Below are 17568 nucleotides of genomic sequence, written 5' to 3'. Positions count from 1 at the left end.
TCTAATCTTCCCCCGCTAATCCAGACCCCTGGGACGCTAAAGTTGATGCACGTCCCGATCTCCCGATTTCAGGAACATGATGACGCACAAGACATCGGCCGATCGTCGACTTTTCCCCAGCATGATCCCATCGCCCCTTCGCTGTCCCATTGGGGCTTGCCTAGTTTTATAGCCCAGCACCAGCAGTGGAGGTTCGGATTCTAACTAGCAGGATAAGCAGCAGCTAATGTCACAGATCGAAGGTGAAGCCGAAGCTCTAAACTACGCAGAATGAATCCCGCAACCTAAACCATTCCGCCGCACGCATCTCACCACCGTTTTCCTCCCCCTCTCTCCATCACCATATGCTCCCGTGTCGCGTTCTGCTGTCCAGGAACGCGTATCTGCCACCGACTTCACCTGCTGCTGTTGTTGCTGTCTTTGCTGCTTCTGCTGCTTGCCTCGCCTCGAGCTTTTCTCTCCTCTCCATCTCCCCCAGGACTCACCCGAACAGATTCCCTATATCTAACCCGCGTCGCTTCTCGACGATGCCACCCAAGCAGAAGCGCAAGTCGGCACCCGCTGCAGAGTCCAGCGACTCGGGAAGGAAGAGGATCAAGACGGACGAGGAGCAGAATGGTGGAGATCGAGATCCTTTGCGCCGGCCGCACCCGTTTCACACAGACGCCGAGAAGCACGGCATCGTCCTCCGCAAGTTCTACCCTCACGAGATGAGCAACGACCGCGCACGCGCCTACAACAATGACGAACTCCCCAAACCCATCCAAGAGCTCACCTCGGCGCTCGAGGACACGTCCACGGCGCGAAAGGCCGTCAAACCGAAGAAGGCCGTCGTGCACTGGTTCAAGATGGACCTGCGGACGGCAGACAACCGATCGCTCTCCCTTGCGAGCGAAAAGGCCAAGGAGGCAGGGGTTCCGCTGATCGCCATGTTTATCATCAGCCCCCAGGACTACGAGGCACACCTCACGGCTCCCATCCGCGTCGACTTTATGCTGAGGACCCTGCATGTTCTGAGGGAGGACCTGTCTAAGCTGGACATCCCGCTCTATGTCGAGACGGTCGACAAACGCAAGACGATCCCTGACAGGATCGCAGAGCTCATGGATCAATGGGGGGCCAGCCATTTGTTTGCCAATATGGAGTACGAGGTCGACGAGCTCCGACGAGAGGCCAAGATGGTCCGCATGTTTGCCGACAGGGGCCTCTCGTACGAGGTCCTGCACGATACGTGCGTCGTGCCTCCCGGCCAACTCGCCAGCGGAACAGGCAAACAGTATGCCGTCTACTCTCCCTGGTTCCGGACCTGGGTCCGCCATGTTCATGAGAATCTGGACCTCCTCGAGCTCTACGATCCGCCCGCAAGGAACCCTTCCAGCGCTAGGGAGAGCTTCAGCAAGCTGTTTGACGCGGAGATCCCGGACGAGGTTGCGGGCCGGGAGCTCGACAACGATGAGCAAAAGAAGCGCTTTCGTGCCTTGTGGCCGGCCGGCGAGCACGAGGCGCGAAGTCGCTTGGAGAAGTTCTGCGAGGAAAAGGTCGGCCAGTACCACAACAAACGCAATATCCCCTACGAACCCGGGACTTCGAACCTCTCAGTGCACCTTGCCAGCGGAACCATCAGCTCGAGGACCTGCGTGCGGTATGCGCGTGACCGGAACAAGACCAAGAAGCTCGACGCGGGCATCGAGGGGATCCGTGTGTGGATAAGCGAGGTGGCCTGGCGGGACTTTTACAAGCACGTCCTGGTGAACTGGCCATACGTCTGGTATGTTTGGATGGAGGCCCGCCTCTCTCTCTCTCTCTCTATCTCTCCCTCTCCCTCTTACGTCGCAACCGCTACGTCATGATCGCTGATTAGCCCGGCCACAGCATGAACAAACCCTTCAAGCCCGAGTACGCAAATATCGAATGGTCTTACGACATGGACGACTTCAAGGCCTGGTGCGCCGGCAGGACAGGCTTCCCCATCGTCGACGCCGCCATGCGCCAGATGAACGCAATGGGATGGATGCATAACCGGTGCCGCATGATCGTCGCCTGCTTCCTTGCAAAGGACCTCCTCATTGACTGGCGCATGGGCGAGCGCTACTTCATGGAGCAACTCATTGACGGCGACTTTGCCTCCAACAATGGCGGCTGGGGCTTCTCCGCCAGCGTCGGTGTCGATCCCCAACCCTACTTTCGGATCTTCAACCCACTGTTGCAGAGCGAGAAGTTCGACCCCGACGGCGAGTACATCCGGAAGTGGGTGCCTGAGCTCAAGGGCGTCAAGGGCAAGGCCATTCATGACCCTTACGGCCGTGGTTCCGGAGCGCAGACGAAGAAGGCCGGGTATCCTGAGCAGATTGTTGAGCACAAGAGCTGTCGTGAGCGCGCCTTGTCTGCGTACAAGTACGGTATCGGGAGAGACGACTTGTAGCACGGAGGCTGTCAAGGACTTGGATGGCGAGAAGAGAGAATCAAGTAAACAGTGTATAACACCAAGAGCGTCATCGGAGTTGTGGTTCGGGGATGCCAATCATGTCCTTGACGGGATTTCCGGCAAAGTTCTTACAGTTCCTACAGTTCCTACAGTTCCTTTATCCTCTAATAGATAATGGGAGCGCCGACAAGCCGGCCCATGTCTGAGTCGCGGCCCTACGAACCGTGTAAGGGTCACGCCATCTGTCCGTTGAATGAGAGCCTGCGGGACGTCGGACATCTGAACCGGACGTGACCGGAACAAGATCGTCGGTTCACCCCTGTTCTCCTCGCAACAGACCGGCGGTGGTTGAGCGCGGTTGAGTCTGTAGTGTAGGATGTGGCAAAAACACCCCCAACAATCACATTGGCTCAGGAATCGAGAGGCCAAGCCAGGAACTACCGATGGCTTCCCGAGGATCAACGGAAACCGAGTGCTACGATCTCCGGGTTTTCGCCTTGACGATGACGAGTCCAGCATAACCCCATGTTCGAGATTGGCGTCGTGTCACCACAGAAAGCAGTTGAAAACAGCTTGTAGGCCCAGCCCAGCAAGGACGGGACTGGGCGGGAACCCCAAGGAGGTCACAGCCGGGCTTTGCTGTCCCTCGAACCGTTCCAACCTCATTTGCAGCTTAGGACTCAAGTGGTGGAAACAGCCGCGGGAACCATATTAAAATCTCTGGTTCCGACAAGCATCCGGGCCGTGGTCATGTGTTTATAAAGTGCGCGCCCGACGGGCTCGATGCAACCTCGGAGGCTGAGACTCCGGCCCAATTCCCAACTCCCAATTCCAAAATAACCCCCTTCTCCGAGGCCGCGAATCCCGTTTTCCCGGGCTCGGAAATTGAAGCCCCCCGCCCATTGGTCGCATTGCCCAGTGGTCACCTGCCTCGATCCCGGTTGGGTAGAGGATGCGATATCAGTAAGCCGGTCCGACGTTGCCCATCCTGCTCGCAAAGCGTCAGCGGCATATTTGCGGCTCTAAACGTGCCGGCCTGGAAAGAGAAACCGACCGGGAATCCCTGGTGATCTCTCGCTTCACACGGGTGGTCGAGCCGACGATATAGGCCGATGTTGAGCACGATCACGTCCAGATGACCTCTGGCAGACTGGTAGCGAGCCGCGAAGCTCCTGCAACCCTTCGGGAGCCTCGCATCCTCGACCGTGAAAGGGGAAAGGCGCCACGGAATGGAGGTCTCCATGGGCAGAGGTCACATCGCGAAGCGGTCCGAGGAAGAGTGGCGGCGCCAAGGAGTACTCGTCCGCATCTGATGTATAAGAATGGCAGCCAAGGCCATGTGCCGAGACAATCTTCTTCCTGCCTCTGTGTACCGGCATCGAAGACGACTCATCTCGAAGGCAACTAACTCATCATGAAGTACCTGCTTTCTCTTGGCGCCCTCGTCGGCGTGGCCTCTGCCCAGGCCGGCGCCTGGGCTCAGTGCGGCGGCAGCTCAGACTGGAATGGGCCGACGACCTGTATCCCCGGCTACACCTGTATCTACTCGAACCCGTGGTACAGCCAGTGTCTGCCCGGCTCCGGTCCGGCGCCGTCTCCGACCACTCTGGTTACGAAGACGACGACAACCTCGACGTCGACCACGACGTCGACGGTCAAGCCCCCCACCACCACCTCGACACCTCCCCCGACCAGCAACCTCGGCTGGAAGTGGTTCGGTGTCAACGAGGCCGGAGGAGAGTTTGGTAGGTCTCCCTATCAAATTGGCGATGGTTGGTGGGTTCCGCTAACACTCAAACACCAGGCGAGAAGGTCTTGCCCGGCACCTGGGGCACCGAGTTCATCTTCCCCAATCCGGCTACCATCACCGTACGTTGCCCCAAAGCTCCAGCACCGAGTTTGACAGTCAGTGTCAGTGTACTGACAGCTCCTTACGCAGACCCTCCGCGGCCAGGGATACAACACCTTCCGCGTGCAGCTCAAGATGGAGCGCCTGACGCCCGGTTCGCTGACCAGCGGCTTCAACAACGCGTACCTCCAGAACCTCACCAACGTGGTCAACCACATCACCCAGAGCGGGGGCTGGGCCGTCCTGGACCCCCACAACTACGGCCGCTTCAACAACAACGTCATCACCGACGTCGCCGGCTTCCAGACGTGGTGGACCAATTTCGCCAACCAGTTCAAGGGCAATGACAGGGTCGTCTTCGACACCAACAACGAGTACCACACCATGGATCAGACGCTCGTGCTCAACCTCAACCAGGCCGCCATCAACGGCATCCGCGCCACCGGCGCCACGCAGTACATCTTCGTCGAGGGCAACCAGTGGTCCGGCGCCTGGTCGTGGCCGACGGTCAACGACAACATGAAGGCCCTCACGGACCCCCTGAACAAGATCGTCTACGAGATGCACCAGTACCTCGACTCGGACAGCTCGGGGACGTCTCCGACGTGCGTGTCGACGACGATCGGCGTCGAGAGGGTCCAGGCCGCGACCGCCTGGCTCCGCCAGAATGGCAAGGTCGGTATCCTGGGCGAGTTCGCCGGCGGGGCCAACCCCCAGTGTCAGACCGCTGTCAAGGGCCTCCTCGATTACCTCAAGGCCAACTCGGACGTGTGGTCCGGCGCGCTCTGGTGGTCTGCCGGGCCCTGGTGGAGCGACTACATCTTCAGCTTCGAGCCTCCCTCCGGCACGGGATACCAGTACTACAACAGCCTCCTCAAGGGCTATTTGGCGTAGGTGAGGATGGACTTGAATGGCTCAGTGAACTCTTCCCAATTCACCGCTCCGAGAAGAATCATCAAGAGCCTAAAAGCAATCATCTTTGGATGATTTAGATCCCACTTCTCTGTACATATTTGGGTTCGTATATACTCTCTTCGTTCCACATCTTGGCATGATCAAGGTTGGCTCAAGGCTCCAATGTTGGGCCTTTTCTCATTCGTATAGCACATTACTGGATACAAGTTTTGTTTCTCAAGTGCGAATCCAGCGTGCACCCGTCTCCGTCTTGTACTGTGGACCTGGTATCGGGGCACCGGCGACCCACCGGCGCACCCGGTCCTAACGTACCCACCCTTCTCCGTAATAGTGAATTGTATCCGGTCCGTGAAGGCCGGCTCATTCATTTTAGTGAATAGTGAACATGCTTCAGAAATGCTTCATGTAATGCCCATTTTACTGAATGCCAAAACGAGGGGTTTCTAATCGGTTGTTGATGTGATGCAGTTGGAAGTTTCGATATCTGTGTCTGACTGACAGGAAGGATCGCTGGAGGCCTCCCCGAGGCACAACGATAGTCGGGCTCTCGAATGTCACGACGGCTTTTCGTCCTGCTCCTACGCCATCATTCCTGAGTCTCAGCCTAATGTAAGCCCTTTATAAAGTTCACAGCATGGCGCTTTTCGGCACCCAGCCTGGAAGACGCCAGCTAGCCGCTCCAGGTGATTAGCGCGCCACGCTGAAAGTCGGGAAAACAATCAGGACGAATAGAAACAGCAGCAGGTCATCGACTTGACTCCGACTCTCGAGACGGAAACGGTCGACCATTCCATTTATCAAGCGTGATGTTTACTTCCCACGCGAGGCTGAGTTGCGAGCTACCTCGGAAAAACAGCAACCAGGCCATTGAACCATGACTAGACGTGGCTTCGAGGCTGAAGTGGCACAGCTGATGTGGGTAGAAGCTGAGGTATGAACAGTTCCACGTCTAGCCACCTACCTACCTAGAGCTTCGACTTAAGAAGCAGCTGCCTGGACCCTCCTGATGGAAGCATGTTGATCGTGGACCAAGCTTTCTGTCTCGCTTCTATTACCCCCGTTCCCAGTATCAGCAGCATCCACAGGCTCCCTCCATCATGGCCTTCTACGCCGATCACCCGTACGCTCTCATACCAACCCCGACATTCCAAAATTCGCAAAACGAAAAAGATGCCCCGGAGGTCAGTGCCCCCCCCCCCCCCCCCCCCCCATTGACAAAACTCGTGTTCGCTGGATCGAGAAGCTGAAAGGGGGTAAAAGCCCGACATGTTCGTCCGTGTCGCCTCCGAGATGGCGCTCGTTCACAACATGGCGATCCGCGGCCTGAACTCGATCTACCTGCAAGCGCCGCACGTCCCGGCCTCGGAGTCCAATGCATTCTTGCGATACGTCCTCGCCTGGCACGACCTGCTCCACGTCCACCACTCGGGGGAGGAGGCGGACTTCTTCCCAGCTATCGAGGCGATGACGGGGCAGAAGGGGCTGATGGACTGCAACGTGTCGCAGCACAAGGAGTTCCACGACGGGCTGGAGGCGTTCAAGACGTACGTCGACGCCTGTGCTTCCGGGAGGGAGAAGTTTGACGGGTCGAGGCTGGTGACGTTGATCGACGGGTTCGGCGAGGCGTTGACAAGACACCTCGGCGACGAGATCCCCAGCATCTTGGGGCTGAAGCTCTTTGGCGTGGACAAGATGGCCAAGCTGGAGCAGAAGTTTGCAGAAGAGGGCGAGAAGAACATGGTGAGTCCCAAGCGGGCGATGGCGATGCCAGGGATCCGTTGTACGCTGCTGACGGAGTGTGTCCGGTAGAAATCATTGGGCTTGGTCAAGGGCTTGCCATTCTGCCTCTCCAACCACGATGTCGCTTTCGAAGGTGACCGATGGGCGGTCTGGCCACCGGCACCGTCGATTGTCAAGCTTCTTTGCCGACATGGCACGTACTGGATCCACAGGAAATCGTGGAAGTTTGCCGCGTGCGACCGGATGGGCAATTTGAAGCCCCTTTATGCTGTCCCTGGAAAAGCAGATCCTAGTTCATAGGCGGGAGAACATTAGGCTTACGACTGTAGGGAGGGTAACCACTGATGATGAGGGTTTTGAATCAACTTATTTTTCATGTTGCTATGCTACACATCGGCTTGGTGCTTTGTAGTCGTCTTCTTCAAGATGTAAGCGGCGTTGTAATTGGGCACCCTGCATGCTAGAATCTCTGAGAGTGCACGAGAATATGCATGGCAAGATTGACCTCGAAATGGAAGTTGAGGTGAGTTACTTATAAAAGGATCAGACATGAACTCAATGGAATCGTCAAATCTCTATATTTCAAGTCATTCTTTACCCATTGGAACGCTTCTTTATTCATTATTTGCCCACTACATAAATCATTAGGGATACCCGCCACATCCAGCCTCCTCCACATTCCCTCTCATGCGTCACCCAAAGCCTCATATATCGCCTTGACATACGATCTCGCAGCAGTGTTTCCCAAGCCCGCCATCGACATCTTGTTCATCGCATACGTAATCGTCAACTTCCGATCCAAGTCCATCACCGCGAGAGAACCCCCGAGGCCGGCCCAGAAGCACACGCGCCCCTTTGGCAGGTATGCCGTGGGACCTTCAGCCCCCGTGAGGGCGAAGCCAACGCCAAAGCGCAAGGGAGCACCGACGACAAGGTCGACGCCGTTGGACTGCTCCTCGAACACCAGGTCAAGCGTCTCTCGCGAGAGCAAGCGCTTGCCGTCGACGCAGCCGCCCAGGCTGACGGCCGAGAGGATGCGGTTCAGGCCACGCGTGGTCGCGTGGCCGCTTGCCGAGAGGATATTGCCCTGGCGCCAGGCAGGGGAGTTACCAAAATTCAACGGTATCGGCAGCGGGTTCATCGTCTTAGCCGCGATGGAGCCGGGCTGGGGACCCATCCCGGGACCGAGTGGGGGCATGGCCGTGGCGAGGACGTCTGTGGTCCGGTCCAGATCGCTCTCGGACACTCCGAACTGGAAGTCCGCACCGAGAGGTTTGACAATCTCCTCGATGACGAACTCCTGCAACGTCGAACCGGTAGCCCGGCGGACGATGGCGGCGAGCAGATACCCGAAAGTCCAGGAATGGTACCCGGACGCGGTGCCGGGTTCCCACCACGGGGCCTGCGCGGCTAGCTTGTCCGCGGCCGCGTCCAGGTCGCAAATCTCGTCAAACGACAGCGGCCTGTCAGACTCCCAGCCCGAGAGCCCCGAGGTGTGCGAGAGGATGTGGCGGATCTCGACGTTCTCCTTGCCGTTGGCGGCAAACTCGGGCCAGAACTTGGCGACCTTGTCGGAGATCGACAGGACCCCGCGGTCGACGAGGATAAGAACGGCAAGGCTGAGGACGTTTTTCGTCAGGGAGAAGACGGTGACGACGGTGTCCCTGTCCCACGGCCGGGTACGCTCCACGTCGGTATGGCCGCCCCACAGGTCGATGACATCCTTGCCGTCGATGCTGACGGTGATGGCGGCGCCGATTTCTTCTCCAGACTCGATGAACTGCTGGAGTTGGTTGCGAACTTGCTCAAATCTGGAGTCGCAAGAGCCGTGTACTAGAGCCATGTTGGTAGTGTTGTTGGTTGTTAAAGGGAAAGTGATTTGGTGATGTGAAAGTTGGGTAGAGTGTAAGTGAAAGGCGTGTTCTGAATGCTGAATAGCAATACATCGTCAGAACCTGGAAACCATGGCACTTATATATTGAACGCGTAGCTCAGATGTCCAAGGGAGTCACGTCAGCCATGCGTTGCTGCGCAATGGCCCGAATGGGGAAATACAAGTCCCATGTTCAGCAAGAAGGGAAGTCCACTGACATCCCGGTCAATTCACGGCAGCCGCATTCACAGCATCGGCGGATACGATGCCGATGCCGACGACGGGAGGGCGGCTTAAGCAACATGGACGGACACCAAATGTCGGAGCTGAAACCCCCAACCAGCCGGCGTTCTGAGGAGCCAAGGACCAGATGGATGGTGCTGGTGCAGCGTGACGCAAAAAAAACAAAGCTCCTCCGTCCAGTTCTCGTCAGCGGGTTCTGTCGGAAAGGATCATGACCCCTGCAAGTCGTTGTAAAAAGAGTAAGAGACCTATCTGATGCTAGGCCTCGTCGGGCGTAAGACGGGTCTGGCCGGGGCAGTCTGACTCCGATTCGGGACATCTCGACACGCCTAGAGTAAGCCGCTGAGAGCTCTCGATGCTCTCGAGTGTTGGTTGAGGTCATTGTTTCATAATGGGGGTGGGTAGCGGGTTTGCAGCATTTGTTCTCCGAGGGTCATGCTTGCTGATTCCGAGTGTTCAGCAAGCTTGAAGTTTGGCGTACGCGTTCATGAATTTTCGTCAGCCAGCAACGTATGCACCTTTTTTTTATACTTTTCTCCATGGTAGTGCCCTCAACGAGTGGAAAGCATAAACGGCATTTCAACTGCCGTATTTACATGCTATGACAAGAAAGGCACATGCAATACCACATGATGTTAAAAGACAGATGACGAATTTGAGCCAGCGGCCACGTTGAAAATGTTGCACCCAGTTTGCAACAATTTATCAATAACGGAAGAAGAATCTTGACCATTATTTAGTATCGATATCCCATCGAATCACCAGGTCATAAAAGTGGTGTAGCAATGCCGCGAAGGGCTACCGAACAGTGGCTTTGTTGGCATTAGCCACACTGTCGGGGAGGAAGATGTAGTCCTTGAGGCTCTCATCTTAGACCAGTAGGAGTCCTTTCGAGCCCGGTCGTACAATATCTCATCCTAGTGCGGGTGCATCTTCTGGAGTTGACTGGTAGCTCAACTGGGGGCTCAACTGCTTAAGAGACATGCGGGGTTGTGTACCGGTGATCACGATAGATATCCGATTTGCATGTCACTACTCATCAACGAGGTGTGCGGCCCAGTCTCATATATCCCTCTCGTCCGCCTGTGACGTACTGATGTAAAAGACACAGTGTCAGAGAGGTTTCAGTAATTGTCTTTCAGCTGCGGTATATCTTCTCGATAGAAAAAATGAAAAATACCGATATGTGATGGCAGCGACGACCGATTTGCTACGCTCATCATAATGAAATGGCTATTCCTCATGGTCGCAACCTGACTTCTTATTTGGTACTCGCCTCATTGGACTAAGGGTTGGCCTTATTTCGTCGATCTGGCCCTACTCGATCTCATGATGAAGATGGAGGACCGCCAGTGACTACCTAAGCTGAAAGAAGAATTGTCGACGGCCTAGGAGACCTCCGAGACATTGTGCGCCATTGTAGAAGATACAGTGATTTTCAGCAACGTCCAAACACAATTCTTAATTGAACCAGTAGCGTAGAGACTCCGAGCGAGACCCGTTTTGTCCCTTGATTTCGTCCAAGCAGATATGCCGTCCATGAAGGCTAAACTAGTTGCGTCGTAATCGCGAAATCTTGGGGACAGCCACCGACTCCAGGCCTTGCGCCTCTTCGCACTGATGAGGCCGGACCCCGGCAGGCAAGTGACAAACAAAGGCCGGAATCTTTTAGAATATGTGGTTGAGTCAGGGAATTGTCGGGGTAAATGATGCTAAGCAGTACTTTCCCCTCCCCGACGATCTGCACTCAACATAGGTATCTCCCATCTATTTGGGTGTCCGGCTTTCTAGGCCACCCGTCTACCCGGAAATACCATTTCAACTTGTGGACGATCTCTGAGTTGATCTCGACTGTCAAAGGAGTCGATGGACGGACCGGCCGAGCCCAATGTTCTCCCGGTGGGAGGCGAAGTGGCCAGGTCCCGAAGAGGAGGGGGACATACCGGCTTGGACCCTGGAGTCGCGATGGCATATAACAGTTGACAGTTCCCGCAAGATGGAATGTGTCCATCGGTGTTTCAAACAAACAAACATAAAACATTCTTTTATCCACAATGAGGTTCACCTCCACTCTTTCCTGGGCGGCTGCCGCCCTCCCGTTGACCTCAGCCAAACCGTTTCCCCAAACCGCCCAAGCCGCCAAAGCAGGGAATTCCAGCAACACCATCCAGGCCTGCCTCAGTGCGGCCAACGCCCCCGTCACTGTGTCCTCCTCTTCAGACTGGTCCGAGGACATCAGGCCCTACAATGCGCGCGTGCAATTCACGCCGGCGCTCGTGGTGGCGGCCACCGACGCGAGCCACGTGCAGGCGGCCGTGAGATGCGCGTCCCAGTACGGCAAGACCGTCACGGCGCGCGGCGGTGGACACAGCTACTCGTCGTCGGGGCTCGGCGGCGAGAACGGCCACGTCGTGGTCCGGCTAGATGAGATGTTTGGTGTCACGTTGAACGCCGACAGCACAGCCACCGTGCAGGCCGGCGCTCGTCTCGGACACGTGGCGACGGAGCTGTTCAAACAGGGCGGCCGAGCTATTTCTCATGGTTCATGTCCAGGGTGAGTAAGACCGAGAGAAATAAGCCTCTGTATGTTAAATATGAGCAAATCATGGCTGACGCTTTGCAATCTCAGAGTTGGCGCATCGGGTCACAGCATCCACGGCGGCTTCGGCTTCAGCTCGCATCTTTACGGCCTGGCGACGGACTGGATCGTAGAAGCGACCGTCGTCACGGCCGACGGGAAGATCGTCAAGGCCTCTCAGAGCCAGAACCCGGACCTCTTCTGGGCCATCCGCGGCGCCGGCTCATCGTTCGGCATCATCACCGAGTTCAAGTTCAACACCTTCGCCGCCCCGAGCGTCGTCACCTGGTACAAGGTGCCCTTCAACCTGAAGAAGGACAAGCTGGTCGCGGCGCTCGCGGCCCTCCAGACGTACGCACAGGGCGACATGCCCGCCGAGCTCAACATGCGCGCCGTCATCACCTCGGACAGCACGGCCTTTGACGGCCTCTACATCGGCACCGAGGCGCAGACGCGCAGCGTATTGAAGAAGTTCCTCTCGCCCCTGGGCATCGACGTCGGCGGCGCCACCCTCACCCAGACGAACTGGATTGGCCAACTGGAGCACTTTGCCGGCGAGGACCTCGACCAGACGGGCCCGCAGGACGCGAGCGACACTTTCTATGCCTCGAGCCTCATGACCAAGGCAGTCTCGCAGGACGGCTTCAAGGCCTTTGTCAACTACTACCTGAACACGGCCCAGTCGACGTACACCGGCTGGTTCGTCCTAGTCGACGTCCATGGCGGCAAGAACTCCAAGACGGCGCAGGTCGCCAACTCGGCGACAGCGTATGCGCACCGCGACAAGGTGCTCATGTGGCAATTCTACGACTCGTCGGGCGAAGAGGCGTACCCCTCGTCCGGCTACTCATTTCTCGGCAAGTGGATGTCTTCGGTCACCGCCACCATGGCCAAGGCCGACTGGGGCCGGTACGCCAACTACGCCGACTCGCAGCTGAGCAAGGCGGACGCGCAGGACCAGTACTACAGGGATAATCTGCCGCGGTTGAAGACCATCAAGACGAAGTACGACGCCAAGGGCATCTTCACATACCCCCAGGGTGTGGGCTCCTAAAAAAAAAAAAGAAGAAAAAAAAAAGAAAAGGCGAACGGACGTGATGAGACGAGTCGAGTTCGGATGCAGTTCAGATGTTTCCAGCGTAGAAGGTTCATGAGCTCATCCAATCTTTTGTGACGAGTGAAAATAAGGGAAAAAATAATAATTAGAATAATAATGTTTGTTTAGACACTTGTCGATGCGTTGACGTGATAAACCAAGTCCTTTTCTACTTTCGCAACGGGTGTCATGTCCGTGTTGAAGTCCAGGTTCGCCCTGCCCATCATGCTCTTGGAGTTCTTGTCCCGAGTGAACCAGATCACGAGCCTGCCGAGGAAGTCGCTCGGAGTGTCACCCTCGTCCTGCATTCGAATCATGTATCCCACGGCTTTCAAGTGCTGTTCCGCGATGTCGTGTTCGCCCATCAGATTCTATCATGCGACATGGGTCAGTCAAATCAGTCAATCAGTCAGTCTGTCTGTCTTGCGTGAGAAACAACATGTAGTACGGTAAAATAAGAAAAAAACAAAAACAAAAAAGGGACTGAGCCCATTCTCACCGAGTCCGAAGCCAAAGCAAGCGTCTTAGTAATAGTGAGGTTGCTGATGTTCTTCCCTTCCCTCGTCAGGGTCTGGTTGAGCATTTGGATGCACTCTAACCTGTACCTGGTCGCCTGCGGGTTGAAGATGTCGCGATGTTGCACTGCCGCCATATGCCTGCAGGCCCAGAGCAGGGTGCTGGCGAGCATCCCGCGGTCAGAGAGCGAGGTCTGCACCCAGTGCGCCGCCATGCTCTTCCAGAACGCGGCCTTGTCGCCCAATATGTCGAGGTTCAGTGAGGGCACACATGTCATTTCCTTCATGACCATGTATTGCATGACTGTCGAACGCAGAAAAGAAGGGAGGAGAAGTCAGCATTCCTGAATTTGAGCTGGTCAGGCGCATGAGATAAAGCTTTCAGAGGCAGGCATCTATGCGTGGGGCGCCGAAATCAAGCAACTCTGCTTGGAAGTAAGTTGTGGGATAGCAAGGCGAGAAGGATATGCATGCAGTCCTTGGCCCGCCTCACAGTCTGCACTTCTGTCCTCATCTGCGGATACGCCTCACCAAGCACCCCACGATCCCCATGCGCGCATCCGCATCCGTACCAACCAACATGTGCCAAGAGGGGACGGGTCATTCACTCACAGTGATCGAGGAGCTTCTGTTCCCAAGGCGTGACAACCCTGTGGAAGCTGTTGAACGGGTCGGTCCTTGCGGCGCCCAAGGGCGATATGGGGCTGTTTATGTGAAGAAGTGGATGGCCGTTTCCATAATTCGAGTCCGAGAAACCCCTGCCAGACACGAACACCTCCCGGGTCTCGGGTGGTTGGCTCGATGGGCGGAGAGGGGCTCCGTCCGAGTCTTGGCCATCTGACGGGGTACTGGCACGAGTGGTGACGGCGGTCTGTTGGTAGGCGACAACCCGCTGCCGCCGGGCCAGGTGGTTTCTGGCCGCATGGGATCTCACTTTCTTCTTCCAGGCCGCCGATTCGCTCGGGTGGGATATCGGAACAAAGGCGAAGCCGCCGCCCTCCGCCGGAGAGACCTTCGTCCGTAGGCGAGGCATGGCGGTGCGCTGTCCAGGCTATGGGCGATGGCGACTAGTCATGCGTTTACCTATTCCAGAGATGGCGTTGCCGGTAAGTCGCACATTTCTTGCGTGGCTTGGTGATACGACGAAAGTTTCAAAAACAAACAAGCTGCCAGGGAATAGGACGACAGACAGCAATGGGCAGAGGAGGGAACGAGCCTAGTGTTGGTGTTGTTGGTGTTGTTGTGGGGTGCTGGTTGTCTTCAGCTTCCGCCCCAGTCGGTTCACCATCGTCTCTTCATCTCAGGCACGTTTCTGGGACTCGTCCAATAAAATTTAGAGCCAGTCAGGATAAACTAGTCCCCAACGGGACAAAATCATGAGAGGGGCCGATGGACGCATCCTGCGAATGAGAAGATGACAGCCCCCCCCCCCCCCGGGCGTCCCCGATGCTGACCAGGGATCGGTTGAAGAACGCCAAGTTGAGCATTTTCCAAAAAGGGATAAAGCTCTCTCGCTCTAGTGGGTCTGGAATGCTGGTCCTGCTCGGTGTGCGGGTTGATTACTTGCCCGCATCAGTCCTCATTAAGCTGGTGAAAATGATACAGAGGACAGCCAGTCTCAAGTGCTCCCAAACGAGGAAATGCTGAATTTTCTGAGATGCGTAGTATATATTATATAAGTGTTGGGACTGGCAATACCAAATGCTACAGTAGAGACAGAAAATTCATTGACGTTAGCTTTATTCGAATCCCGTCAAGTTCCCCTTTCACGTGCTAATTTAATACCTTACACGAATCTCCACAACTCGAGATGCCGGGCTACTGGAACCCGTTGATTGATATGCCCAGCCTTGAAGGCAAGGTAGTTGTTGTGACTGGGGGCAAGTGAGCATACACCAGCGCGAACCAGACAAGTTATACTGCGCAACCCTAGGCTCACCGTTTGCAGTGCCGGCATCGGATTCTCAACCGTCAAATTCATCGCCCTTCGAGGCGCTAGAGTCTATTTCACCGCGAGATCCAAAGACAAGGCCGACAGGGCCCGGGCTCTTCTCACGTCAGAGAATCCTGAGATTGACAATGGTCGACTCCACTGGCTGCCGCTCGATCTGGCGGATTTGACATCCGTCTCGGCAGCGGTTAAGGAGCTGAAGTCAAAAGAAAGCAAAGTTGATATTCTGAGTGAGTTGACCATTCTTTCACGACCTTGCCCTCCCCCCACACGACTGACGATGTCTGTCCAGTCAACAACGCCGGCCTTTGCTCTGCGTCTACGCAGACAGTAGGCCCCGGATGGGAATGGCACATGGGGGTCAAGTAAGGAGATTCAAGCAAATGTAATTCCGTTCGAGGATTGCAACCTACTGACGTTCCTCGACGTAAACAGTCACGTCGGCCACTTCGTCTTCACAAACGGCGTATTCCCTCTGCTTAAAAACGCAACGATGCAGCCAGGGGCTGATGTGCGCATTATCACACTCAGCTCCAACGTCAACTATGCCATGCTGCCTTCCAACTATCAGTTCACGTTCGACTCCCCGTCATTCCTCGCCAGCCCCGTCCCCTACTACCCCTGGCATTGGCGGTATCTCTCTCGTCACGTCTTCGTCGTCGACATGATCCGGTACTCGGTCTCCAAGGTCGCCAACCTCCTGTTCGCCCAGGAGCTCCAGCGGCTGATAGACGAGCGGGGGCTGCCCATCCTGTCCATCTCGGTGCACCCGGGAGGCGTGGCCAGCGAGGGGACCAAGGGCATTGGGAACTCGGTCTTTTCGCTTGCCAGAGCGGCAGTGTTCTTGTCGACTGACCAGGGCGCCGTGACGTCTCTTTTTGCGGCCACCGCGAGTGAAGTGCGCGAAAACGCCGACGTGTTCAAGGGTAAATACCTGGAGCCCTACGGCAAAGTTGTGACACCGAATCCGGTTGCAAATGACGCAAAACAAGTCAGGGGGATGTGGGACAACACGACGGCGGAAGTCAACAAGCATCTTTCTGAGATTGGGATGGCGCCGCTGCAGCAGTGGTGATGGAAGTCACATTGTGAGCTGGAGGGGAGTCTTACAAACGGGGTTGCTCTTAATCTGCCATGATCTGGCAGCACACAAATGTTGAGACAGCTGTCAGCCAGGCTTCTAGCATTGGGATACTTTTTACCATTCAAGCAGTTTAATTTTTCTTCTCTTTATCAAAGTAACCACCTTTGGTTAACGTGCTGTGGCGCTGAACTTGACTGGCGCCCCTGGATATGTTGCGCATCTCAGCAGTCAAGCATGCCTCGATCATAAAACAACCGATTTATTTCAAAAGTTTCAGTCTCAGAGAATATCATTACACCAGAGTCTATAAGCTGAGAAGGTTGCATATTCTCAACGTGTGTGTGTGTGTGTGTGTGTGTGTGTGTGTTCATGTACTTGTGTGAAACTCACTCTGAGGCGGTCATCGGCCACGATGATTGCAGGTCATTTCCTTGGAGGCGTTCTGGAATGCTCCCTCCAATTTCTCCACTAGCGATATCTTTGACAACGCCACTTGGTGTGGCTGCTAGAGAAATGCCTGAAGTCGGCTGCTGGTTTTTTACTCTCGTCGAGGTCCTCCCCATCAATTCACGAGCGTGACGATACGCGCTCCCGATTCCGCGCCTGGACGGACACTGCTCCTCGAGAAAGGCCCAAAGATGACCAGAAACTACAAATAGACCAGGTGCCACGTGTCATGGACCTGCGAATGTGACGACTGTGCAGCAAGATGGCATGGCGCCCGATGGGAAGGATTCGGGGTATCGTCATGTACACACAGAATAGTGTCAAAGCGTTGCAGCTTCTTGGCCGCAGTGCAGTTTGCAGAAAACAACAACAACAGTCCGCCTGAAGAAAGCCCGAGAGTTCGAGCTCGCCGAGCTACGCACATCAGACTAACTCGAAGTTGCTAAATACGGCCCGGCCTCGTGTTCCCATTGGAGACCCGAGTGAGAGAGAGTTGCATTTACGGCCCCCCCTTGGACATGGTGACATTTCGGTTTATCGTTTCAACTCTTTCACGGTCTTTTTTTTTTTTTTTTTGCAAGTATTACCATTAAAAGTGAAACGAGCTTTGTAAATGTCATCTGCCATGAGACTAGAAAACACAACACCGTGGCAACGGCCATGAACGTTTGCGCCGTCATGGCCCTCGCTCCAGTGGGAAACAAAGAGCATTTTCGACACTGCGACGGATATCCGAATGTTTACTTGCATGTGATGACCGTGCCGACACGAGAAAAAGCACCTACATTCTCAAGCCTTGGTGACGCGCACCGGGGCCCCAGTGGTCTGCTAGTCCCTGGGGGCTGTGGCTAG

At 55.7% G+C, this 17568-nt stretch overlaps 7 protein-coding genes across 7 annotated transcripts; 5 read left to right on the top strand and 2 right to left on the bottom strand.

Annotated features, from left to right (window-relative positions):
* The first annotated feature begins 104 nt into the window (after window positions 1-104).
* On the top strand, window positions 105-3789 carry CDEST_11904 (Putative cryptochrome/DNA photolyase class 1, cryptochrome/DNA photolyase, FAD-binding protein). The gene is made up of 2 exons (XM_062928060.1): window positions 105-1768; window positions 1873-3789. Exons 1-2 carry the CDS (start codon window positions 345-347, stop codon window positions 2420-2422), a joined length of 1974 nt encoding a protein of 657 aa, XP_062784111.1. The 5' UTR covers window positions 105-344; the 3' UTR covers window positions 2423-3789.
* Window positions 3641-5395, top strand: CDEST_11903 (Putative Cellulose-binding domain, fungal, glycoside hydrolase, family 5). The gene is made up of 3 exons (XM_062928059.1): window positions 3641-4170; window positions 4230-4294; window positions 4365-5395. Exons 1-3 carry the CDS (start codon window positions 3840-3842, stop codon window positions 5166-5168), a joined length of 1200 nt encoding a protein of 399 aa, XP_062784110.1. The 5' UTR covers window positions 3641-3839; the 3' UTR covers window positions 5169-5395.
* An 891-nt stretch (window positions 5396-6286) lies between these two features.
* On the top strand, window positions 6287-7229 carry CDEST_11902 (Putative hemerythrin; the record flags this gene model as incomplete). The annotated part of the gene is made up of 3 exons (XM_062928058.1): window positions 6287-6370; window positions 6450-6929; window positions 6999-7229. The coding sequence occupies 3 exons, from the start codon at window positions 6287-6289 to the stop codon at window positions 7227-7229; spliced, it is 795 nt and encodes a 264-aa protein (XP_062784109.1).
* Window positions 7230-7614: 385 nt separating this feature from the next.
* Window positions 7615-8817, bottom strand: CDEST_11901 (Putative beta-lactamase/transpeptidase; the record flags this gene model as incomplete). The annotated part of the gene is made up of 1 exon (XM_062928057.1): window positions 7615-8817. The coding sequence occupies exon 1, from the start codon at window positions 8770-8772 to the stop codon at window positions 7615-7617; it is 1158 nt and encodes a 385-aa protein (XP_062784108.1). The 5' UTR covers window positions 8773-8817.
* Window positions 8818-11099: 2282 nt separating this feature from the next.
* On the top strand, window positions 11100-12677 carry CDEST_11900 (Putative berberine/berberine, FAD-binding domain, PCMH-type, FAD-binding, type PCMH, subdomain 2; the record flags this gene model as incomplete). The annotated part of the gene is made up of 2 exons (XM_062928056.1): window positions 11100-11599; window positions 11675-12677. 2 exons carry the CDS (start codon window positions 11100-11102, stop codon window positions 12675-12677), a joined length of 1503 nt encoding a protein of 500 aa, XP_062784107.1.
* Window positions 12678-12782: 105 nt separating this feature from the next.
* On the bottom strand, window positions 12783-14504 carry CDEST_11899 (Putative fungal transcription factor). The gene is made up of 3 exons (XM_062928055.1): window positions 13847-14504; window positions 13219-13538; window positions 12783-13090 (listed from the first exon to the last, which is right to left on the bottom strand). The coding sequence occupies exons 1-3, from the start codon at window positions 14265-14267 to the stop codon at window positions 12845-12847; spliced, it is 987 nt and encodes a 328-aa protein (XP_062784106.1). The 5' UTR covers window positions 14268-14504; the 3' UTR covers window positions 12783-12844.
* Window positions 14505-15044: 540 nt separating this feature from the next.
* Window positions 15045-16397, top strand: CDEST_11898 (Putative short-chain dehydrogenase/reductase SDR, NAD(P)-binding domain superfamily; the record flags this gene model as incomplete). The annotated part of the gene is made up of 4 exons (XM_062928054.1): window positions 15045-15118; window positions 15183-15415; window positions 15478-15550; window positions 15621-16397. 4 exons carry the CDS (start codon window positions 15045-15047, stop codon window positions 16258-16260), a joined length of 1020 nt encoding a protein of 339 aa, XP_062784105.1. The 3' UTR covers window positions 16261-16397.
* Window positions 16398-17568: the final 1171 nt, after the last annotated feature.

The sequence above is a fragment of the Colletotrichum destructivum genome, chromosome 8 (assembly GCF_034447905.1).
Source record: "Colletotrichum destructivum chromosome 8, complete sequence".
Lineage (NCBI taxonomy): Eukaryota > Fungi > Ascomycota > Sordariomycetes > Glomerellales > Glomerellaceae > Colletotrichum > Colletotrichum destructivum.
The sequence above is the reverse complement of the archived record's forward strand: the minus strand, read 5'-3'. Positions and strand labels throughout refer to the sequence as shown.